Source organism: Sordaria macrospora, chromosome 3 (genome assembly GCF_033870435.1).
Source record: "Sordaria macrospora chromosome 3, complete sequence".
NCBI lineage: Eukaryota > Fungi > Ascomycota > Sordariomycetes > Sordariales > Sordariaceae > Sordaria > Sordaria macrospora.
Window position 1 is genome coordinate 3,902,937 of NC_089373.1, and position 24,003 is coordinate 3,926,939.

The 24,003-nt window shown below is 52.1% G+C and overlaps 4 protein-coding genes and 1 non-coding gene across 5 annotated transcripts; 4 read left to right on the plus strand and 1 right to left on the minus strand.

Moving 5' to 3' along the window:
- Nucleotides 1–691: 691 nt before the first annotated feature.
- SMAC4_00985 (uncharacterized protein) lies at nucleotides 692–1,917 on the plus strand (the record flags this gene model as incomplete). Its single annotated transcript, XM_003350047.2, has 2 exons — nucleotides 692–1,673; nucleotides 1,789–1,917. The coding sequence occupies 2 exons, from the start codon at nucleotides 692–694 to the stop codon at nucleotides 1,860–1,862; spliced, it is 1,056 nt and encodes a 351-aa protein (XP_003350095.1). The 3' UTR covers nucleotides 1,863–1,917.
- Nucleotides 1,918–4,064: 2,147 nt separating this feature from the next.
- SMAC4_00986 (uncharacterized protein) lies at nucleotides 4,065–6,992 on the plus strand (the record flags this gene model as incomplete). Its single annotated transcript, XM_066089524.1, has 3 exons — nucleotides 4,065–4,551; nucleotides 4,995–5,640; nucleotides 5,705–6,992. 3 exons carry the CDS (start codon nucleotides 4,065–4,067, stop codon nucleotides 6,519–6,521), a joined length of 1,950 nt encoding a protein of 649 aa, XP_065946565.1. The 3' UTR covers nucleotides 6,522–6,992.
- An 8,928-nt stretch (nucleotides 6,993–15,920) lies between these two features.
- Nucleotides 15,921–18,455, plus strand: SMAC4_00989 (uncharacterized protein). Its single transcript, XM_003350050.2, has 5 exons — nucleotides 15,921–16,224; nucleotides 16,389–16,617; nucleotides 16,803–16,835; nucleotides 16,920–17,081; nucleotides 17,144–18,455. Exons 2-5 carry the CDS (start codon nucleotides 16,509–16,511, stop codon nucleotides 17,923–17,925), a joined length of 1,086 nt encoding a protein of 361 aa, XP_003350098.1. The 5' UTR covers nucleotides 15,921–16,224; nucleotides 16,389–16,508; the 3' UTR covers nucleotides 17,926–18,455.
- Nucleotides 18,456–18,547: 92 nt separating this feature from the next.
- On the plus strand, nucleotides 18,548–18,632 carry SMAC4_13511. Its single transcript is given in 2 exon segments — nucleotides 18,548–18,584; nucleotides 18,598–18,632. It is a non-coding gene; the product is annotated as a tRNA-Gln (tRNA).
- Nucleotides 18,633–21,725: 3,093 nt separating this feature from the next.
- On the minus strand, nucleotides 21,726–23,628 carry SMAC4_00990 (uncharacterized protein). The gene is made up of 3 exons (XM_003350051.2): nucleotides 23,263–23,628; nucleotides 23,102–23,189; nucleotides 21,726–23,036 (listed from the first exon to the last, which is right to left on the minus strand). Exons 2-3 carry the CDS (start codon nucleotides 23,173–23,175, stop codon nucleotides 21,899–21,901), a joined length of 1,212 nt encoding a protein of 403 aa, XP_003350099.1. The 5' UTR covers nucleotides 23,176–23,189; nucleotides 23,263–23,628; the 3' UTR covers nucleotides 21,726–21,898.
- Between the last annotated feature and the right edge of the window lie 375 nt (nucleotides 23,629–24,003).

The following is a 24,003-nucleotide window of genomic DNA, read 5'->3' on the forward strand; positions in this document are numbered from 1 at the left end:
GGGGCCCGGAGAGAGTTCTTCTCGTCCCGCCCCGTCTTCGAGAACTTTTCTCTTTTCGGACCTCCCCCGCCACTGGACGTTACTCTGGTAGACAGCAACTTCGTGGTCAACGCTGTTTTGTGATAAACGCAGCCGAGCAGCTCCGGGGGCACAACTCCATCATGCAATGTTCGCGGCATCTTTGCTGCTGTGCCTGCTTCGCCTGCTCACCTATTAGCCTAGCGACCCTATTTGGGTATACTATGCTACACAGACCCGAGGGAAATGGAGCTCTGTCTGTAAAATGGCGTCGAACCGACCCGGATTCTCGCCTCAAGACCTCAAGAGAGAAAGGGCCCTGTGGAAATGGTCCGGTCTGTCCCTCACACCCATGTTTTTTCTTGGTCTGCTACCACCTAAACCCCCTGATCTCGCAGCTGTAGATGGAGACGGCAAATAGCCTACTGCAAGCTATCCCTTACTGGACTAACCTTTTCTTCGGGTGAATTAATCATGCGCATCATGTTGTTACACACGAGACGTACACGCCATCACAAGCCTGCTGAGTCTTGAGTGTATATAACCTCTCGGTGTCCCGCCGTCACTTGAGGTTCGACCATGCTGATAAGTGGCAAGTGAAATTTCAACTTCAGTTCTTCCATATCCAACTCGCCAAGAGCTTCAAAGTCCTCCCCAGTCTCTTCTCTTCACCATGTTGTTCTCCATGCTCCTGGCCGGCGCCTCCTTGGCTGCCTCTGCTGCTGCTGCTGCTAAGCCCACCAAGAAGCCCTTTGACTTTCTTGTGACCTTTGGCGACAGCTATACGGACAACGGCCGTTTGGGATACTATATGGGCAACGGCGGCAACCCTCCCCCGCCCGGCCAGCTTCACGGCGAGAGCGACGTGACCGCCAGCGGTGGTCTGACCTGGAACCAGTATGCCAGCCGTCAAGTCGGGGCCAAGCTTGTCGACTACGCCGTCAGCGGCGCAACCTGCTCCAACCAGGTCATCTCGCGGTACTTCAGCGCCATCAACAAGGACTTCCCAGCTGTCTTGGATGACGAGATCCCTTCCTTCGTCGCCGATACTGCGTACAGGTCCATCTTCCCCAACAGGACCGCCGACAACACCGTCTACGCCCTTTGGATCGGAACCAACGATCTCGGTGGCGATGCCTTCTTGACCGAGAACCAACACCCCGGCAAGACCCTTACTGACTTCTCCGAGTGCATCTGGACTGTTTTCGACACCATCTACAAGTCCGGTGGCCGTCGTTTCGTCCTGCTGAACTTGGCGCCTTTGCACCTGGCGCCTCTCTATGCCACCCTTGAGAACGGTGGCTTCTCGGGAGCCAGCCAGTTCTGGGCCGGCAAGTCGCAGTACAACGTCACGGAGAGGAGCGAGAAGATCAAGGAGTACAGCACCACCCTCAACACCGTCTTCAGCTATGGCGCTGCCGTCAACACCAGGCTCAAGTCGCGTTGGCCCAAGGCTACCTTTGATCTCTTTGACGTCCACAGCCTCTTGACTGACGTCCACGAGAACCCTGCCGCGTACCTGGACGCTCCTCACAACAGCACCGGATACTTCCACCACTGCTCGGCTTCCGGTGGCGACTGCGTTGACCAGACCAGCCTTGGCCCGTTGAGCGGTTTCATGTGGTATGACGAGTTGCACCCTTCCACCAAGACCGGTATGTTTGTCCCTTTTTTCATGAGTTTCTCTTCTTAGCTTGCCATCACCATGTTATGTACTGTACTGTGGTGTTGGGTCCAAACATGTGAATGTCGCTGACAAGGCTATGCCAGATTCCGTCATTGCTAAGCACTTCCTCGATGTTGTTGCTGGGCAGTCCAAGTATGGCACTCGTTACTACGACTAAGCCGGCAAAGACGAAGGCTGGAAGATGGGGGTTAAAGAGAGAGGAATAGAATATAACATAAATAATTGTGAATTTCCCTTTTTAGTCCAATGATTGAGCTTCAAACTTTGTGGTGCCTGCAAATTGCAAGGTGGTGTCGTGCAAGTGGAATGTGATTGATGATCGCTGCCTGCATCCTATCATCACCATGAAAATACTGGCAGAGCGGGCTTTTGTCCGCACATCTGTGCATCCACAGACGAGCGAATGGCATGGCTTCGCGCATGTTTGGCTTGCATTTTGCTTGACCTCCACAGAAGTTTGGATCCCGGTCGCTTCCGGTCAATCCACCCCGCTTCGAAATGGCGCTTCTCCCTATTGGGCTAGCGTCTCGGTGGTCACAGTCACGCAGAGCCAGCAGGAACCCACTCACACCCGCTTTTCGTCGTTGCAATTTGCATTCGGCCACATTGGCCCTCGTGGCATTTTTGCACGACGTCCCGTGCCTCCGCGCAGAGTCGCAGAAGTCGCTTCTCTGCCAAATCCTCGCTCGCTTTTTCGCTCTTCCCAACGCTGCCCTACCGGTGCCTGTTGAGCCTGTCTACCGCACCTGCGCACGCCAAACTCCCCTCGTTCAACTTGCCAGCAGTTACATGTAGCAACAATCGCCGTCCGTCAATACATCATTACATCCGCATTACATACGGAAACCTTGCTTCTACGCACAATTTCTGTTCCTCGGCCCGGTCCCGTCCTGTATATCCATCACGTCAGCCAGGCAGGGCATCTCGTCTCATCTCGTCTCGTCTCAATCTCTTCATTGGCATCCTGTCAGGTACCTACTTCGGTTTCTTTCTGTCTGCACCCCTCCCTTCAGCTACAGACATTCCAGGCTGTGGCCCTCACTTCGGTTCGGGGTTTCGGCTGGTCCCCCCTTCAGACCCAGCTTTCCAGGGCTGCCCTTCATCTCATCCCATCACTCTTCACGGGAACCCCCTCATCTGCTCCTAGGTAGGGCTGGGCTGGGGGGGTTGAGAGACAGACCCTGCGTCAACCTTGCCTTATCTACTTTACACTTTCGGTCCCATTATCGGCATCCCCCCTGCTGCTGTTGGGGAGGTTGTACCCATCTCCATTCGATCGTGACCAACTGACTGGACACTCACGCACAGTCTCGTCACTTGTCTGTCTGCACTCCCAGTCCCCGGTAATTTTACCCCGTACTGCATCCCGTCGTGGTGTGCCTCGTTGCCGGGTGCCACCTGGCTGGACCCCAGATCCATCAAAGACGACTGTCCAGACGCTGGATAGTCTGAATCTCTACCTACACCCCCCTTCGTCGTACCTTACAGAACCCGTACGTACAGGTACCCTACTTGTACATCCTAGCCTCGTCCCTAACCTTCTATCAAAGGACAGCGTACCTTGGGCGTCAAGTCAGGTACATCCGTATATCTGCAGCAAGACATAATATCCGAGGTGGCCCTCCCTCACTCTTACACGTCCATCATACCGTATCAAGTACGCCCCGTACATCGTTCCGTCTCGTACAGGAATAACAGGGAAAGAAGTGACGTACGGTGGTAGAGAAGAGAGTTTTGTGTGGTGTGTGGTGGTTAGTCCTGCTATAAGGCGAACCGGAAACAGGAACCACCAACATCGGCCACCATCGGGTCTCATCCCATGTTGAGATTGGCTTGAAGCAACCCGACACATCCCTGGTGGCTTCAAACATACGCCCGGTTCCATCCCATCCTCAAACGTGCCTGGGCAAGTAGGTGCCTCCCATCTAAAGCGCTGCCCCTGTGGCTAGAGATACCTACACTCCTACAGTATCTGGCTTTACAGGTTTGACGGCAAAAAAGACTAGGACAAGACGACCTGGAAACTTTCATCGGTATCAGTGTGACCCCAGTCACAGAAGAACCGACTGCCGAACGCCTGGAACAGCGCCGTCGAACAGAGTCTGTGGGCGCTAACAAACCACGAACAGGGAACAAACAGGCTCCTCGTTGGTTGGCTGCTGCGTTAGGCTGGATTCAATTTGTCAATTGATGGCCTTGCCCCTTCCCCACATCTACATTGGCAGCCGCAAGACCTCCCTGATCGAGGTGATCCACGCCCACCTCACCACGCACGACGTTTCTGTTCCGTCCATCGCGTCGTCCCCCCATCCGCTCCCTTGGCGCTCCAGTTGATCCGTCAACGATAAACCATTAAGCCATGTACCAACCCCAATACGGCTACAACCCCAATCCCGCCGCTGGTGCGGGAGCTGGTAATTCAGCCTTCAACGGCGCCCCACCTCCACAGAACCCTCAGAACTCTCAGGTCCCCCAGGTCCCTCAAGTTCCTCAGCAGGCGTCTCACTTGCAGCCGAGTCCCAGCCGTGGGCCGTCCCCGAGCCAGCAGCAGCAACGGCAGCAGCAGCAACGGCAGCAGCAGCAACAGCATCATCAGCAGATGATGTATAAGAGCCAGCAGCAGCAGCAGCAGCCCGGGCAGCAACATCATCCAGGCCAGCAGCAAACGCAGCAACAGCAACAGCAACAGCAACAGCAGCAGTTCCACATGGGCTCCCAAGCCGGCGGCAGTCACTTCCCAGCTGCTGCTGCTCCAAGCCCAGGAATGATGGGAACAGGTGCTGGTCCTGCAGGAATGATGCAGAATGCCGCCATGCCGCACACCACGGCTGCCACCAATGGTCAGAGTAAGCTTTAACCTTTCCCTCGCGCGCCTTGTTTATCTTTCCACCCACCCCCTTGGGCCCGGCTTCCTGGACCTCATGTCTATGTATCATTGTCCCACTCCCCTCCTCCTTTGGGCTTTCCGCAGCTACTGTTAGACTTTGTTTCCCCGGTCTTGTTTCTCACTGTATTTAATTGTACCTCTTCTTTGTTTCACGTCCCCGCGAGTTTTTGCGTCTTACCGCCCACCCGGTGTCTTACGGGTCCTGCCGCGCTTCATCCCGTCTGTCAAGTTCGTCCTGCGTCTTCCATGCCATTCTCCGATTCGTCCCCCTTTGGACCCCTTCCCCATCGACCTGATGATCAATCGAGTACCTGCCTCGAGTACCTACCTCTACCTACCTAGCCACATAGCTGCTTGTATACCTTGGGCGTGAAAAGGCTGACCGAGTCTCCGGATCAACAGTGTCATTCCAGGCGCCTTACACAAGCGCGCCCTATGTGGCAGCCGTGCCATCACCCGCGGCACCTCAGCCGCAACTGCCAGCTAACTATATGATGTCTGCTTCTATGCCCCATTATCCAATGAATGCTGCCATGTCCCAGCAGCAGCCAATGATGCAGCGTATACACCCTTCCCAGCAGAATGCTGCCAACATGTCCGCATCAACACCTCAGCGCTCCTTCAACCCTGCCTCTCAGGGCACCCCAAACAATGCGATGCCGTCCCAGCAACCAGGTACTTATTCTACTGCCCAGGGTCAAGGAGGCTCTGCGAATCAGACACCAACCACCACCCAGCCTCAAAGTGGCTCGGCCGTAGTCACACCCCAAACACCTACGTTCCCTTCCACTGGAGGACAAGGTCAGGCTAACGGGACGCCGATGCACTCGGCCCCCCAAAGTCCAACTACAAGGTCGCGAGAACAGGAAAGGTTCGCCGTACTATTGGAAATCAACCATGAGCTCCTGTACGAACTAGCGTGTCTCCACATTAGTCGGCAAGAGATAAAGAGAGAAAAGGAGGCGGCTGGTGAGTCGGGTGAACAACAGCAAAATGGTGGTATGAGCCTTCACGAAGAAGAGAAATTGACGGAGCAGGATTATCAACAGTGAGTGGCAATCACAACGGGAGGATCGGGTATCTCGAACTGAACGACTAATCTCGAGTTATAGATGCATGGTCAGAGTCAGAACCAACATGGGTTTCATGGCCCCGCTATCGCAGCCGGGCAAACAACCCAATATGCACCCGTATCCAGCATATCTGACACCCCCACCCCTACACCTGAACCTCAGGGTAAGAGTAGCACAGAACACGTCCGCTGAGGACAGCGCGAGCGACGCGCCACCTGACCCTAACACTGATCGCGCGGAAAGGCATAAGATCATGACGGATCTTTACAAGAAGCTCCAGTCACTTTACCCAGCCCTTGATTATAAAAATGAGCCTATCTGGAGGTCGGCCCCGAACGCTTCAGCAGGATCATCGGGTCTTCCTGGATCTGGACCAATGCCAGGAGGTACTCCTGATCAGATGTCACAGCAAGCAGGACAGCAGCAGCAAAGCCAGCAAAGCCAGCAACAGCAAGGGCAGCAGCAAAATCCACAGCAGCAACATGGTCAACAGCAACAACAGCCCGGGCAGCAACTAAGTCATCAACAGATGATGATGCTGAAGCAGCAACAATACCGCGAACAAATGCATCAAAAGCAGCTACAAATTCAGCAGCAAATCCAGCAGCAGCAGAATGGCCAGCTCGGTGGTGGTGGTGTAAGGTCAAACCACGGAAGTCCGGCTCCAAGCGGACAGATGCTACAACAGGGCATGAAGACGCCGCAGATGACGCCGCAGATGTCCAACGCAGTCCCTCCTGGCATGGTGACACAGCATCAGCAGCAACAGCAGCAGCCTCAAAGTCAGCAGCAGCCTCAACAGCAGCAAAACCAACGATATGCGCAGTCGCAGTCCAATGCATCGGGACCTCCATGAACTTCCCTAGAAGTCATGAAAAGCTGAAGGGGAAGAAGATGAGACACGTCATATCGAGCTTGTATAACAACGGGCTTCAAGGAGTTATGGGTGGTTGCAAGGCTGAAAGTTTGGGTATGTACTAGAAGAAAGAAGAGAACAAAAAGGAAAAGATGGGATGTTTGGATTTTTACGTCTCGGGATAGCCGGAATAGAATAAGGCGTGGAGTTTGACACACGTTCTTGGGGTTTGGGCATCATCTTGGTTCATACTATATACGTGCTTTGTCTCTGACGGGCGGAAAACAGGCCGCCTTTCGTTCTTCCTGAGGTGCTTCGAGGAAAAACAAGAGAGTGCGCTGTTGTCATTCTCTTTTGTTTTCTTCTTACTTTCGCTGTTCGTTTCTGTTGTTCACCACGGCGAGGATTTTTGGTTTCTCGGCACCTCATTACACCATAGCGGAATAGACGGTGGGCTTTTGCATTGTTTCATGAAAGAAAACAGTAGACCATAGGATCTACGGGTAAGACACGATTCATCAACAACTTATCCGCATAACCATGGCCACAGATCCACCCACATATTGGTTCACATCACGATCAACTTCGGTGATTCCATATCAGTATATAGCCAAGGATATACACACACGAACGAACTGGTTGCTCCCGACGCACCCGGCCTCGATACTCACCAATCTCCGCTGGGCTGATGGACATTGGTATTTCATCTCAATTCCCACCAACCATTGAAGGTGAGACCTCGACCCTCCGTTTATATTGCGGAGTGACGCACATGGCTTGACGTATCTCGATCACGTTATAGGATATCTGAACTTCACAAAGCTTCCGTGAGTTTCCGCTCGACACTCATCCACTATCTACTGACAGACCCGATGAGAGGAGTAGGTCGCTTGTGTTCTTACGGACCGTGACCCACGAGCCCGGGATGCTTCACCCCGAGGCTCTTCCCTCCGTCTGCTAAGTCGTGAAACATGCGGTCTACATAGTGTCGTGGTGTGGAATACGTATGCTTTAATCCTTCTCATCAACCAAAGGGTTACGTCGCAGCAATCTTGGTTTATGCGTTGGGGAAACGCCAAGAAAAAAAAAGGTTTTGCAGATTGCAACCATCACCACCGATTGAGGCAGGAGGTCACAACTGTCAAAACGAAGTGGAATGAAGTTCCTGCAGCAGTGCTGGCGCAGTTGCAGTTCGCAATTGCAGCGCTTGTTCTGCGGGCTGCGGGCTGGCAGGCACAGGATGCAATTTGAACCTGCAGTGGTGTTGTAGGCTGTGGGGATTTATTGGCCGAAGCTTCAATTTCTCGTCCAATCAATCAGCCCTACTTTCACGATTGCACAGACTTGCATAGTAAACTGGATTATGATTGGTTGGAAATTTGCGGGTTTTGGACCGGTGTTTTCATGCCGGTCGGTGGTAATGCGTGTGAAAAGGGGGTTGGTGACAGCTTCGACTGCCTACCATAGGAGGAGGTGACAACAGTGAAAACTATGAAGATTGACGAGAAGACAAAAGTAGCAAAGTCAAAGAAAGAGACAAGTTGGATTGTTTGATAAACTCAATGGCGACGGCACCGGCACAAAGAACACTATAGGCGATTTGGGACGATGATAGCATTGTCGTGGGATAATTAACAAAGTGATTTGTGGAGGTATGCGGTGAAGGAAGCAGCCATCCAGAGTGAAGCCAGGCACGCCAGGGGCCGGGGACGATGGCACGGGACGGTGGGTGGGTGGGACCAGGGGTGAGACCCCGCCGGCCCGTCGCCCAGGCATTGACAACCCGTGAGCCCGTCCTCCATGATCGGACAAGACCGGCCGATCTTTCTTCTCTAGTCGGCCGCTTCCAAAAATGTAAACAACACCACACGGGTCAACGGGCTACGTAGGTGGGATCAGTGACAATTAGGACAATCGGCGGTCTTCTTTCCGTGGATATCCGTGGGGTTGGTTGGTTGGTGGTGGTGGTTGTCCCGGTGCCGTGATGAGACGAATCTGCGATTAATCATTCATTCCGTCAGGTTCAGCCTGTGTCTCGGTGGATGCCCTGTAATTCTGCGAGAATTGGATGGAATCAGGGGTGGTTCCAACTTTGGCCCATTCACATTGCACACTGTCTGGTGGTTGAACCCCTGAATCTGACATTGTGTGTTTCTCCTTGGTGACTCTTGCCGCCAATTGTCCTCCTCCTTCAAGTTCTTGGGAAACTGCAAGTGCGCGTTTCTCGACAACAAAGTGGAAGTCGCCATTACCTCTTTCATTAGGTTCTGCAAGATCCGGCGCTTTGAGAAAGGAATCAGCTACGCTTGGAGGCGGGTCGAGTCGCGCGGTTTCAGCATTCATAGTTCTTGGCCGCTCGATGAAACAATAACAGCGAAGCACCAGCCAGTCGCGCGCCAAGAGCTAGCCCATTTGCACCCATTCGCCCCGGGGCGGTTCTGGCTTTCTGAGAAGGCAGGCTAACGAGACAAGGACATCCACACCAAAACAAAGTCCACTTTCCTTCCTGTCGTTGGCGAGACGCCCATCCCTGTCTGCCTCTTTCCCTTGTTGAGCCGTCGATTCGGAATCATCTGGGCAGAAGCTTCCACTTTCTCTTTTTGCCTTCTTGTCAGTTGGGAAGTGGAAAGCGGCTGCGAAAGAAAAATTTGAACACTTGTTGTTGTCCTACAGTTTGAAAGGAGAGTGAAAGAAACCTGAACAAGAAGACCAAGCAACAGCAAGTAGGTACCGTCTACATACAATACCTTGACTTGAAAGCTGGGAACCCCCCTTCACCGACTTGATAACCCGAACGGACGAACTGAACCGAACCATCACGGTACACAGCCAGGATTTTGATTTTACTCTTTTGGAGTGGCAGCGGGACTCGGAACCCGCTTGCAGAGACGAAGACAGACGAAAGAACACGCCAATTTTGTTCCACAACAATAAACGAGCAACCCGGAATTTTCACAACAGGAGTTAATCCAAACCAAAAAGACCTACCGATTTACATACCACACCTTATCTTGTTGTCGAGGCCTATTTTAGCACCTTTTTTTTTTTTTTTAACTTGCTGTGGTCGACGCTGCGCGCTTGCACGACCTGCCTGTCGACCGCGTTGTGCCACCCTCCGGCCTTCTCGAGTTTCACCGCCCCTCGATCTCGAACCCAAATTTACACCAAAAACGGCCACCACAAAACCACATCCAACCCGATTTAGGCCTCGGGATGGAGCTCGATCGCAAAGCACGGGACAGCAGGCACGACAGCAAATATGATGATCAAGAAGAAACGTCAACAAAGTCGCCGCTCCCGTCGCCAAGTCCCACAAGTCCCACCGGGACGACCAATTCCTCTCCGATCGAGCTAGAATTTGACCACAAGGGGACCATGGAACACGACTCCCTCGTGTCCGTCTGCCTCTCCGAACCTTCGAGGTCTTCACTCCAAATCGACACGACCGTTTCCCCACCACGGAAGAACGTCTGGGGTCTCGAAGACTCCCCCTGCGCTTCGCCAACCGACGATGCGGATACAGAAACAATCAAGGAAGAAAGGAACGATGAGGATCGCAGTGACGAATTAAAGACGCCGGCGTCGACGCACAGCCCAAGCTTGCTGGAAGAGCTTGAGAGTGTGCAAGACGAGGACGACGAGGAAGCGGAGGATGACAACAATGATGCACGCAGTGAGGGCTCAAGCGCTGAATCCGAGGATGTGAATTGGGACGATCTGCAAAAGAAAGAGGACGAACAGGTCAAAGAGCAAGATGCAGAGAATGTAAGTTGCATTGCATGCAGCTATGGCTGACGTCCCAATCCCGTTCCTGAAATAGTGCGACATCAGCCTATTTTTGGTGGCTTACCCGCGCTGACACTCCCACTTTCACAGACACAGTCGACTGCGATGCTGCTAGCGAAACTCGAGCAGGAAAATAATAAGATCGCGACAAATCCCAAGAGTGTCAAGGTTGCGGCCGTAGAAAAGGTAGCTTCGCCAGGCCGCAAACCGAGACCACCATCCATGGCCCAGCTACGACAGATGGTCAATGGACCGACCCCTCCTACTCTCAGATACTCGGTCCTGCCACCGCCACCTATGACCGAGCTCGAGTTCTACATGGCCCTGGTCAAAGATCCTAAGCAGACGGCAGCCAGGCTTCCCACTCTGCTCTCCAACAAGATCAGAAAGGGTATCCCCCCGCCGCTGCGCGGTGTCGTGTGGCAGAGCATGTGCGGTGCTCGTGACAAGGACCTCGAGGACGTGTTCGAACGGTTATCTGGCGAGTCAAGCCCATATGAGGGCATCATTGGCAAAGATCTCGGACGAAGCTTCCCCGGCGTGGAGATGTTTAGGGATCCCGAGGGTGACGGACAGCGCATGCTTGGTCGTGTTCTCAAGACGTTCAGTCTATACGACACGAAAATCGGGTACTGTCAGGGACTTGCGTTTCTGGTCGGACCCTTATTGATGCATATGCCGGACAAGCATGCATTTTGCGTTTTGGTCAGGTAAGTCGGAGTTACGGCGCCGTTGGGATTGTGATGGACATTGGATCGTCTTTGGCGGTAGCGAAAAGTCGATCGATTCCGGAAATCAAGTGGCCGATCAGCTAACACGTGCATTTCCACCCACAGGTTGATGGAGAACTACGATCTGCGCCACTGCTTTGTCCCCGACCTGTCAGGACTGCATGTCCGAATTTACCAGTTCACAGAACTGCTGAAGCAGCATCTGCCCGTGGTGGCGGACCATCTCGAAGACTTGGGCGTCGAACCGGCCTATGTTTCACAATGGTTCCTGTCCTTCTTCGCAGTAACCTGTCCCCTGCCCATGCTGTTTCGCATCTACGATGTGATCTTTGCGGAGGGGGCGTCGGAAACGATCATGCGAGTAGCGCTGAGTCTTATGCGCAAGAACGAAGGCCGCATCCTGGCGTGCACGGAGATGGAGGACGTCATGCAGCTGCTTTTGTCACGCGGCTTGTGGGATTGTTACCACTACAATGCGGACGAGTTCGTCCAGGACTTTGTCGCTTTGTCGGACGTGGTCACCCGGGAACGAATGGCATTGCTCGAACAGGGGTACCGTGAAGCCAAGATCCCCCCAAGCGCCAATCCCAAAAGCGAGGATGCGCCGGGGTCTGATGTTGCAACAGCAGCCTCCCGCTTTCTGGGTCGCTTGTGGGCTTCCTCATCAACCCCGAAATTGGCCTCTTTCGCGTCGGCAGTTCAGGGGTCCTCCACCGCGTCCTCGTCTTCACCCACCACCATTTCGTCTGGCAGTACCCTTAGCCCCGGTCTGTCACGTCCCCTCAGCATGCTCCGCCGCAGCACTTCGAAACAGAGCATAGCCTCTACATTGAATTCCATGGAGGCTGCATCACAATCATCAACAGCGTCGTCGTCGGCCAGTGTCTTGAGCTCTGCTTCGACCGAAGCGACGTCGCTCCAGTCGCGCGACAGCTCCACCACCGTCGACCACGATTCATCAAGGGACTCGGTCGCTCTTGGCAGCAGCGCGGCTAGCACCAAGGCCAAACAGGCGCACTTCTCGGTTACACCCAGCCTCTACCAAGACGACCGAAAGCATTTGCACACACAGATCGAGGACCTCCTCACCGCCCTTAGCGAACTACAACGGAATCACGCCTTGTTGGCCAGCCAATTGCAGAAGGAAAGGGAAGAACGCGAAGAAGATCGCCAGGCCGTACGCTCGTTGCTCGATGGTCTGCGAAAGAAGGCCAACCCAACACTATCATACGCCGCGGCAGCACGAGAGGCTGAAGAAGACGACGAAACACGAGGCAAGGATGTCGAAATCGATCTTAGCCCCGAGGAGCTGTCCGACCTGCTCGACTTCGTCGCCGACCGATTCAGCGAAGAAGATCCCAACAAGGTATCAATACCGCAAACCAAGGAGCAGCTGCACGAAGATCTTGTACGAGTAAGAGAACAACTATCGAACGAACAAGCGAAGACACAAGAATGCAACCGCAGGATACATGATATGGAGCAAGAGGTGGCCACCGTGAAAGAACAACTAAGGGAAACTCACGCCCATGTGCGCAACATGCATGCGGAAAAGCAGCGCCTTGAGCGCCAAATCCACGGCATGCGGGTTAGAGCCTCAGATGCCACGCCTTCCACGGAGGGAGGCGACTGGTTTGGGCGATCATCAACGGGCGGTAGCAGCGTATCCGGCGGCGGTCTGCGCGAGTTGAAGCTTGTGCGTAGCAAGTCCTCACCTGCGCCGCCCCCCGTATTCCCTACCAAGCGATCCTCCAGCATGATGACCACCTCTACACTGGCATCCACCTCCACCCACAGACGCGACGCTAGCAACGCTACCGCCATCTCGGTGATCAGCTCAAACTCGCCTCCGGCCCCGCCGCCTGTCTCTCTGGCAGCGGCAAGCCCCGCCAACACAGGTCAAGAGCCGACCAGCGAGAACGATGCGCTGTTGCTCGAGCTCGTCCAGGCCAAGACGGCTGAGGCTATGGCCAAGCAAGAGGCGGAAGAGGCGAAGCAGGCGCTCGAAAGAATGCGCAAGGCATTCGGGCTGGCGCCTGGCGAGACGCCGCCAGTGAACTCGCAGTCAGCGCATAATAGCATGGCTGGCATGTTCGGGCGGCTGACCGGCCCCTCGACCCCCGATGGCGGCCCCGGGCTGCAGAAGGTTGTCACCTCGCCCCCGGGGACGTCGGCTGGGAATACTGCCAGCGGCGCTAGCTTCTGGGGTTGGGGGAGGAAGTGAAGTGAAGTGGAGTTATAGAGGTTTACAAGAGCTAAACTATCTGGATAAGGGTGTACATGGGATAGTGACAGGATCATTTTTTGGTGTGGTTTGAAGAAGAGGGAATATTGTAAAGATGCATGCATTGTCCATGTGGGATGTGCTTATCACCGGCGGATTGAAGGTCACACAGGCCCAAAGTGAATTATATATATATATTCAAACAGGACTCGATGTAGAGCCTGATGGAAGGGGACGTTGAAGAGAAAGAAAGAAAGGGCGGCGTCCAGGTCTTTTTCATCATCATGGCATGTCATTCACATCATCACTTAGCATAGTGTGAGTATCGTTCGAACATAAAACGTACATAGACATAATGTCTTTTTTATGTTTGTCTGTTCTCAGCTGGCTTTCAAGAAAAGCCTTCTTATCATATATCATATCACGAACGACGGAGTCCCAAGAGCAACTCGGGTTTATCATTTTATATACTCATAGTATACCTTTTTCTCCCCTGCATCTTGACCTGAGTGTCCTTGATGTGAAAATTGACCTGACATGTAGGTGTTTTGAGCTCTGTACGACGCCCCACACACCAATAACTTGTTCCTCTCGTCCCTCCAGTCTTCCTCGGGGTCCTCTCGCTTACTCGGGAAGTGGGTGACAAGGTAGAGGTGGTGGGGATGGATGAGGGATGTGATGTGCACTGAATAAAATAATGTACATATCTCGCTTGACGTCGCTTATCGATCAGTTGTTCTTCTTCAGTTATTTGGCAAAATATATCATACCAGATAACGAAAGCTATCGATGTTGGTAAATGAGGTAACAGATAACCTTCACCGACTCGATTAGGCATTTCAGCGAGTTGAATTGAAGTGGTGAGGAGATACTGAAGAGGTCCACAAGCTGTGAGTATTGCAGATGGAAGAACGGATTGGAGTGATATGATAGATCAGGGAGAGATGTACAAACCGCTCTGGGGTAGGTATTGGGACAAACGACAACAACAACAACATATTTGTGTCTGGTTCGTGGGCAATGATTCTTGACCGGTTGTGGATGTGTGTATACATATCCGCTTTGAGTGTCTGCCTACCTTACCGGTGTTCGTTTTGTGTAACAGCGGGACGGGATAACTTCTTTGGTAAAGCGGGACAGCGGCTACCTTACTCGTCAGGTCTCGAAACGACCGTCTGCCATTAACCTGGCGGTAAGAAGGGGAACTATTCTAGTCCTGACGAGTATTGGTGGAGTGCCTCAGTCTTGGTGGTGAAAGGTCTATATCGCAGGTGAAGGACGAAGGTCTTTTACGTCTTCCTCTTCGAAGGTTGGAATACATGAGAAGAAGTGTCTGCCTAAGAGCTGGTCCAAAGTGGTTACCTGCTGAGTTGTGTAGTATCTCGGCTGTTGACAGATGAGATGAGTCGACTGGTAGTCGTAAATATTGCAAGTCGAAAGAGTGTCTACAGTATGGTGTGAGCTTGTTGATAAAGTGTGCATCTTTGAGGCCTTTTTTCTTTCAGGATTGAACAGCACATGTACCGTGGACTAGGCGCTTGTCCTTGTCCCGTCCTTTGAAGTCTCCGGATATCCCCTCAGTATCTTGGAAACCTCTCCTTCCGTTGACGTGGCCCTCGATCGCCTGCTTTTATCAAAGGGAAGAAGTCCAGAAGACAGACAGTCCGGTCTAGCCGCCCTCATAGAAGAAAACGAAACTGAATGCGTCAATGTACAGAGAGAGGTAAGAAAACCTGTCGGCCACCGGTGTCTGAAGATGTGACGTTATTGGCGTGGTCCTCTTTTTCTTGGCAGGATTTACAGGGTTCTCTCAAAACAATTTTAATTTTCCGTTAGTGTTAGTGCTAAATTTCACATGCCAAACGTTTAATGACGACTATTCTTGGAGTCGCCCATGTTCTAGGCTGTTGCTAGCTGTGCGGTATCTACACCACACCAATGAAGATAGGACTGTCGCGTGCTTCTCGGTGTGGTTGTGGACTGAAGTGTCAGTAAGGGCAAAGAGTCATAAAAGAACGTGTTGCACCCTTCATGGTTAGTCCGTTTGAAACCTTGAACAATACTGTTACCTGTCCTGTATGGACGGGTTGTCGTTATCTTGTGCCTTTTCGAATTGACATTGAACTTGAATGTTTTCCTCTTGAGTAGTTTTGCAATACTTTGAATCTCACTCGGTAGCGAAGGTCGTATTAGGGGCTCTGTCTCGAGGTTTAAAGGGGTGTAACATGTAGCAACTAGCAATTGTTGCACCATATGATGTTTGAGACGACAGCAGACGTCATCCACAAGGGGTGGTTGAGTTGTTGTTTACTAACAGAACAGAGATAGGCTTCAACACCAACGACGCACTGTTTTCCAAAGAATTCCTTGAATACTTTTTCCTTGGGATAAGGGTACTTCGGAACGATGTGCAGCTCCTCGCAGCATCCAAGAAGCACGACATTGGCGAGACAAGTGGGCAGGAAAACGGGAGAGGTCTGATAGGGTGACGACAAACAGTGACACACTTGGCCTGCTGTTTTTGTGCCATGATGAGATCATTCATGGAATCTGGTCTGGAGGAGGTGCTGCGCCCTTGGTCCGTGCACTTTCATCTTTCTCATGCTTCTCTCGCTGACGGTGGGGTTCGACTGCGCTTTCCTGCGCGTTGCCCTATCGATTTTGGTGGGGCGACCCTGCAGCTTTGGGTGGTTTGGGGGGTCAGCGGCCCCACTAACAGTGTCGCTGCTGGGTCTTGCAGGTCTGCGCTTGCAGAGTTCCCGCCCGCCGTCGTCACCAAGTTTTGGACAGCCCGTAGGTCATTGATATACGATCCGTCAGTGACTGCACCGCTCTTCTCGTTCTTGTCAATTTCATCTTCCCATTCATCTTTCCCTCCTCGATAATTCAATTCTGTTGCGATATCCTCCATCTCGCCTTCTCCAGCTAAACATCACCAATCTCGAAAGCAAACTATTGAACAGTGAGTTCCACCCCATCCATCATCCTACCGCAAACACACCCATCAACAAACACAACCAAACGAGTACGGACTTCGCGCGCTCGTTTGAATCCACCCGACCGCTTCCTGTTCTTTCAAACTTGTGTCTTTGGTTTCTGACCGTCTTCCCCATTCGTTCGTCATAGAATCTCTCGAGCTGCCAGCTTCATCGTCGAACATTCTCCCTTCTTATCAGTAGTCACGAAGAAACGATCAACAAAACTTTCTACAACAAATAATAGCGGAAACGCCCAAATACCTTCACAATGGCCGACAACTACGCTCCCGCCGACAACTACACTCTGTCCGGCCACCACTCTAACGGCTCGGCTAACCTCAACCCTGGCTCGACTAACCTCGATGCCCTCAAGAACAGTAAGGTGTGTGCGCTGCTCCAGCTTGTGCGAGCTTCTCCCCTCCCTTTGAACCAGCGATAAGGACCACCCGCTAACGATTGCGTCAGTGTTCCACAACAGCTCCCAACACCACCACACACCAACACCTAGGACTTTCATCACCATGACACTCCAAAATTGCACAAACTGACTGGATTTCCATAGATGCTGCTTCTGCCTACGATGCCGTAACAAAGGGTATGTTTGATTTCTATCCTGGCAGTCTTCTGTTATCAAACTCTTGGCTGGTGGAGATAAGCTAACGATGACGTTGTGTTTCAGGCCCTGTCGCCCAGAACGTCGCCGACCAAGGCGCCAAGACTGTTGACGAGCTCTCCAACCTTTCTGCGTCTCGCCGCACTCCCTCGACCCCCGCGGCTACTGGCCAGCCCTTGACACATTACCACTCCTTCTTCTCCGAGCTGTTGTCATGGAACAACCCTCGTACGTTCATCTCAAAGATCCCGGGAAACAGTCCGAGCCGTTTTGCTAACAAACCACCTTAGGTGCCTCCGCCATTGCTTACCTGAGCGTCGTTGCTGGCATCTTCTTTGTTAGGTACTTTGATGTGCTCCGCTTGGGTTTCAAGCTCACCTGGATGGTCCTTGGTGCCACCGTTGCCGCCGAAGTTGCCGGCAGGACCGTTCTCAACCAGGGCCTCACCACTCAGCTGCGCCCGCGCAAGTATTATACTGTTTCCAAGCAGACTCTTGACAGCGCTATTGGCGATGTTCACGAGCTCGTCAACTTCTTCGTCATCGAGGCTCAGCGCGTCCTCTTCGCTGAGAACGTCTACGTTTCCGGCCTCGTTGCCCTCTCCGCTTTCTTCGCCTATTACCTCGTCAAGATCGTTCCCTACTGGGGTCTTGCCCTGGTCAGCACCACTCTCGCCTTCCTCGGCCCTCTCGTCTACAAGACCAACAAGGAGGTTATCGATGCCCAGCTTCACCGTGCTAGCGACGTCATTGGCGCCCAGACTGCTCAGCTGAAGACCGTCGCTCAGCAGAACACCGAGAAGGCTACCCAGTTGACCAAGCAGTACGTTGGCGAGTATACTGCCAAGGCCCAGACCCTCGTTGGCAAGGCTACTCCTGCTTCTCTCTCCGGTGAGGATCACACCAACGGTCATGCCAACGGTCATGCCGACAACCTGTCCACCCTCCGTGAGGCCGACTTCCCTCCCGCCCCCCGTGCCGACATCAAGACCGAGCTTGCGGCTCCTATCGAGCCTGTTGTTGCCGTCCCCGTTACTGTCAAGAGCGGTGAGCAGCAGCCTCTGCTGATTTAAGCGAGCTACCTTGCGTATGCCTTCTGCGGCGATAATCAAGCCGTGATCGGCTGTACTCTTTCCCTGACTGAATAATCCATGGCCGGCAATGTCCGGGATTCCATGGTCATGATACCCCGTTGGTATGGAGCGGTGGCTGATCTTCAACCAGAAGTTGTTATCTAGTCACCAGCTTGTGACCAGCAAACAGCCAAGTCGAAGGTGGTGGATGAGACAAATAGTCGTTAGTAACGAATGAGTGGATGGATGAATTAAGTGGTTTCTTTCCAATCTTCAGTTTGTCATGCCCTCGTGGTAAGAAAGAAAGCATGTGAAAAAAGGAGAACAGATGGGTGAAGATGGGATCGCGTGCCACCTGATGATGGATGATGACTTTACGTTAACTTAAGGAGCACACATGAGGGTGGAGTCGCGGCATTTCATTTTCTCGGGTCTCCGGAGTATTGGGTTACCGTCTTTCTATTTACCTAGGCTAATTCCGTACTTGTCAAAATGTTTGTAACCATTATCTGTGCAACCTGCTATAAACGACAATGAGTGCTTGACAGTGCTTTGTGTGGGATGTCCGAAACTGTCGTGGGGTGGTCATAAAAGCTATGCCTATTAGCTATCAAACATCAAAGGTTGTATAGTGTAGCGGTTATCACTCCGGATTCTGATTTCTTTAGAACATTCCGGCAACCCCGGTTCGATTCCGGGTACGACCTCATCTCTTGCACTTTTTGTAACTAACTTCCGCATGCTGAAATTGATCGTCAATGCTCATATTCAGTGTGTATGCTTTTTTCACTGAAAGTTGAGGATGGTCATGTGTATGTGGTTGCATGTCAAGCTTGAAGATGAACGCAACCATAGCCCCATCGCACAGGGGCCTCCCTCGCCCTACTTTTAGACCTCCAGACTTCAACACACAGTCTGATCACACTACACAATACATCACCATCATCATTGATTTCGTTCGTTGTCGTCCAGCCTGTTCACAGTTACGCACTGTTGCTCTGTCCAGCAACCAGCTGCTCGCTCTTCTGTTCTCTGTCATTATCACTTATGAAGCACCCTCTTCGCGTAACACTTGAAACCCAAACCATACTGTTCATGTCTTGACTTGACCCTTCCTCCTCTTTGCTGCCTCCGGTCTTGTAAATGAGGTGTCTTGAGTGGCCGCCGTAGGCTGCTCTGACTGCATCAGATTCCCCAAGTGATAACTGGTCAATGGCGGAGCAGATCTTCTTGAAATGATCGGGCACCCATATATCGTAGATATTCTTATTGAATCGGTATGCTGTCCACTTCTCCTTGCCGTCTAATTCAGTAAAGACAAAATTTCGGATCGGGTGCCAGTAATATTTGGTGTCTTTCCCGGTTATTACTGGGTAGTGGCCATAAATCCGTATTAATTGGTGGTCGTGCGAGATGGAGAAAGCGAGAATTTACCGGTTAACTTCATTTTCGCGCTTTACAGTACGGAAAAGCTCGACAATAGCCCGCACTGCAAGTGTCATGCTATGGGCGTTCTGTCGGTCTGCGATAGCGAGTGCTGCAGCGCCGCACTTCACCTCACAGGTTAGGAACGGGAAGTACATTTAGTGCGTGGCCATAAAAGAGGACTGGTCTCCGGGGATAGAGTCACCAATGAATGACCATAGTTTATCAATCTGCTCCTTATTGAATGCCTCTTATCCGAAACCAACAGAGTAATTGGGTTGAGAACGAGCAATGTCAGTTAGGGGGAAAGAATGATTTCAGCCCTCATTCACACTTTCGGTAAGGTCGAGGTATTCGAGGTGTTTAGCATGAAGGGCGTATTGCTCCACTGAAGGAACGATCAGCCGAGAAATATCTTGAATAACCCTAGCTTTGTTCTTATTCAGAAGCTTCTCGCAGATCTTCTCAAAGATATTGTTGTCGAAGAGTGAATTCTTAGGAGCCGGTTGTTCAGTATTAAGGAGGGTCTTGTAAAGGTTCCTACTCTTATCCGTAATATCTAATGGTGACTTGTGCATGTATGAATCTATAGCCTGGAGTACGGACGAGTATCAAGTACCCTGATATGGGGCGCTCTTCTCTTCTCTCTGTCTCAACAAACTTTACGGTACTGTGTGACGAACGGCAGTCTGATCTGCCTAAATGAGATAGCTGAAGGTAATAACTATCAGAGTCGTTCGGTGAAGCCAAAAGGTTCACAACAAGTATGTGCGTGGTACTGGTCTCAATGAACAATTGTGGTAACTGTGATCTGTTGACTACTGTCGAACTATCTGACAATCTGAGTTCTCCCGTAGTCCCTTTATACCTGCTCGCCCTCTGCGAGATATCTGTCTCCGGATGCTCTTGTCGAGCCCCTAACCTATCTAAGGTGTGCCTGCGCGCAGTGGTTGAGGTGATCAGTTCTGATCACCTTGAACAGCTGCGCGCCCTGTCTTGACTAGTTGCTTGATCAGTGAGCCATCCTGGTAGGACTGATCAGCCTTCCCTGTCTGTGCATCCTGGGTCACGGTTACACTGCCCAGCCTTCTGTGGCTGGTTCCGCCCTGGCGGCCTGGTTGGCCCGTGTTCCTCATAAGTTCGTGACAATACTGAGTAATGGATTTTTCAGAAAGAACGAGAAGGCACCTAAGGAGAGTTTTCTTCAGCAATGGAAGGTCGGAAGTTTTAGTTAGATTGCTTTGAATAAAGAAGGCGATACGTCCGGTAGGTTTAAATATATTTTAAAGGCGTTTCCAGAGTCGTTTGACATTGTTAAACCGCTTTGTCGAAGGATTAAGAAGATCCTTTTTCCTTTAGGCGATGTTACGAACTTATGAGGATACACGGACCAACCACAGCGCCGGTAGCACAACCGGCCTAAACGGGTTAGGTCGTGTCACCCTCCCAGGCCAACAAGGACAAAGAGGCACACGCACGGGCTCACTCGTGTAACGGGCTCACAGTGAGCCAGGAGGGCATCGTGAGCCACCACACACTAGATAGACCTATGGGGCTCGACAAGAGCATCCGGAGACAGATATCTCGCAGAGGGCGAGCAGGTATAAAGGGACTACGGGAGAACTCAGATTGTCAGATAGTTCGACAGTAGTCAATAGATCATTGCATTGAGACCAGTACGCAAGCATACTTGTTGTGAACCCTTTGGCTTCACCGAACGACTCTGATAGTTACTACCTTTAGCTATCTCATTTAGGCAGATCAGACTGCCGTTCGTCACACTGAGCCAGAACGATCCTAAGCTAGAACGATCCTGAACAATCTTGAGCTAGAATGATCCTGAGCTAGAACGATTCTAAGCTAGAACGATCCTGAGCTAGAATAATCTTAGATACAATTCTATACTAAAACGACCCCAAACAATAGAACGATGGTAGGACAAAACAATCCTGAGCTAGATTGACCATTCCGATATACTTTCCTTAAGTTAATCTCTTCACCTTGGAAAGATGGTGAAATACGCTAAGGCTTGAGGATATTAACGTATATCCCCTATAATTTCAAAAGTAAGATACCCAAACTCTTTTCTTTGAGCCCAGTAGAAACGAACACTCTGGGGTACGAGTAATCAGTTGCCAAGGGTGAGATTCGCCGAAAAGCTTTTCGCCAATCAGAGTATAGGAACAAGTGGGTTTTATTAGTTAGCGTTCTCAGTCCGTTTCAAACGGAAGGGGACCTTTAGCAACTCGGGAGCTGGGGGTTCTGTTTTCTGCCTCTCACACGTGATCAAATGTGCACTTCTCTGCCCTTGCCACTCTTTCGCGTAAGAAGACATATCGCCTGACTAGTAGTTGAGTCGGTAACGACCAGCGAATCCCAGGTGCTGTATGTTTTTTGGAATTTTTAATGCTCCATTGTCGTCGTCCATTGCCTTATTCTTTTGCCATTGTACCAACACTCTGGATTGGAATAGTATAATGTTAAAGATTTAACATGTGTTGTCTAAGGTCGCTCTATTCTAGATATCCCTTCTTACCAACACCACATGTTACTTCCCCCTAACCTCCCTCAGCGCCTCCTTCAACGCCGCCAAAAACCTCGTAACCTCCTCCTCCGTCCCCACGGTAATTCTCAAGCACCCCAAGCACCCGTGCTCCTTGCCTCTAAACCGAACCACCACCCCCTTCGTCTCCGCCAACTTCCCATACACCTTCAGCGCAACCTCATTGCTCGGCTTTCCTTCCTTATCCAGCATCTCGTACAACAAGAAGTTGCTGCTCTCACCACCCGCCAGCTTACCCACCCCCTCGACCGTAGGTAGCTCCTTCACCAGCCTCTCCCTCTGGGCGATTAGCTTCACCTTGTGCTTCCTCATCGTCTTCAGCCCTTCCTCCGACAACGCATAGCTAGCAATAGCACTGGTCGGGCTCGAGATGTTGTAAGGAGCCTTGAGGTTGTTCAGCAACCGCGCAATCGGCTCGCTGGTAAACGCCACGCCCAGCCTGATGCCGGCCAAACCGAAGGCTTTAGAAAGCGTCTGCATGACGACCAAGTTGGGCCACTCGTTGACCCACTCGGCCAGGGAAGCCGAGTCGGGCGCGAAATCAATGTACGCCTCGTCGACGACCACGACGCCGTTCCAGGTCGGGTGCTCCAGCATCTTCCGGATGTCCTCCTTGGCCAGCAGGGAGCCGGTCGGGTTTCCGGGCGAGCAGAGGTAGATGATCTTGATGTTGGGTTCGTTGGTAAGCGCGTCCAGCACGCGCGGCACGTCGACGGCGAAGGAGGGCGCCGGGAGCAGCGGGATCTTGACCAGCCCCACGTCGTTCACTTGAGCAGAAACGGAGTACATGCCGTAGGTGGGCGGGCAGACGAGGATGCGGTCGCGGCCGGGCACGCAGAAGCAGCGCAAAAGCGCGTCGATGGCCTCGTCGGAGCCGACGCCCACGCAGAGGTTGTCGGGCGAGAGAAGCTTGGAGGTGTGCGCGTGCGTCGTGCGCAGGTTGCACAGAAGCTGCTTGAGGTCGCGCTGGTGAGGGTCGGGGTAGCGGTGCAGGCCGAGGAGGTCGAGCTCAGGACCACTGGAGCCGGAACCGGAACCGGAGGCCAGGCTTTGGGGAACGGGAGGCCCGTAGGCGTTCTCGTTGGCGTCTAGGAGGATGTTGGTGCCATCGTCCTTGTAGTCACTTGAGATAAAGCGTTAGTCGGTGCAAATCACTCAATGAGACAGTGATATGGGTCGAGAACTCACTCGCGAGCGCAGCGATAAGGTTCCAAGGCGAGGATGTTTGGCCTTGCGCAGGTTTGAAGATTGAAGGGCGACATCTTTTTGTAAACGACTGGGATGTGATTAATGAATGAAATGAAAACAATCGGAAAGTCTGGAACGAGTGTTCACCCTCAAATACTCACGTAGGTTACGAGAAAGCCTGAGTGAAAGTGAGGTGTGTGTGTTGGCGTAAAGAGTCACTTGAAAGAGTCATCTTGAAAATCGTCTCAAAACGGCTCGGGGTGAGTTGATGATTTGCGACCGGCCGGTCCCCACTCCGGAAGGCCTGGCCCTTGCCCTTTATTCACGGTTCCAGTCTTCAGGCGGTAGGCGAGTGAACAACTTTATGCCACCAGCAATCCTGTTTTCAATTCCAAAGCCTTCGAAAAAAAATATGTGAACCATAACGTTATCAATTTTGCCTGAAAGTTTATGCTTCTAACCTCTCTCCTTCGACTGCCTTGCCAACAATGGATGTTATCCAACCGGCATCTGTATCTCTCTAATGGCTACTACAAAGGGACCATGGACCATGGGGTTAGGGTTACAACGTGTTATAAACTTATGAGGATACACGGGCCAACCATGGCCTTGGTAACACAACTAGCCCAAAAGGGCTAGGCCGTGTCACCCACCAAGCCAGGGCTGGCCAAAGAGCGCATGCAGAGCGCTCACGGTGAGCAAGTGAGCAGAGCATCACCAGTGAGCAGGTACATACTAGATAGACCTATGGGGCTTAGCAGAGCATCCGGAAACAGGCATCCAATCAAGACTATCTTCCCAATGCATTGCCTTCTCTACCCATCCACTCAGAGCAGCTCTCCATTACAGTAAAGGCTGAGGAGAGGCCTCCCATATATGTCCCAACGCCTTTTCTTTCCGGG

What these genes read in the sequence shown, in the direction of transcription:
- SMAC4_00989 (XM_003350050.2), top strand. Translation starts at nt 16,509, where the DNA reads ATGGCCGACAACTACGCTCCCGCCGACAACTACACTCTGTCCGGCCAC. An exon ending in CCTCGATGCCCTCAAGAACA is followed by an intron (nt 16,618 to 16,802) that starts GTAAGGTGTGTG and finishes GGATTTCCATAG; the next exon opens with ATGCTGCTTCTGCCTACGAT. An exon ending in GTTGTCATGGAACAACCCTC is followed by an intron (nt 17,082 to 17,143) that starts GTACGTTCATCT and finishes AAACCACCTTAG; the next exon opens with GTGCCTCCGCCATTGCTTAC.
- SMAC4_00990 (XM_003350051.2), bottom strand. Translation starts at nt 23,175, where the DNA reads ATGTCGCCCTTCAATCTTCAAACCTGCGCAAGGCCAAACATCCTCGCC. An exon ending in CCTTATCGCTGCGCTCGCGA is followed by an intron (nt 23,037 to 23,101) that starts GTGAGTTCTCGA and finishes CTTTATCTCAAG; the next exon opens with TGACTACAAGGACGATGGCA.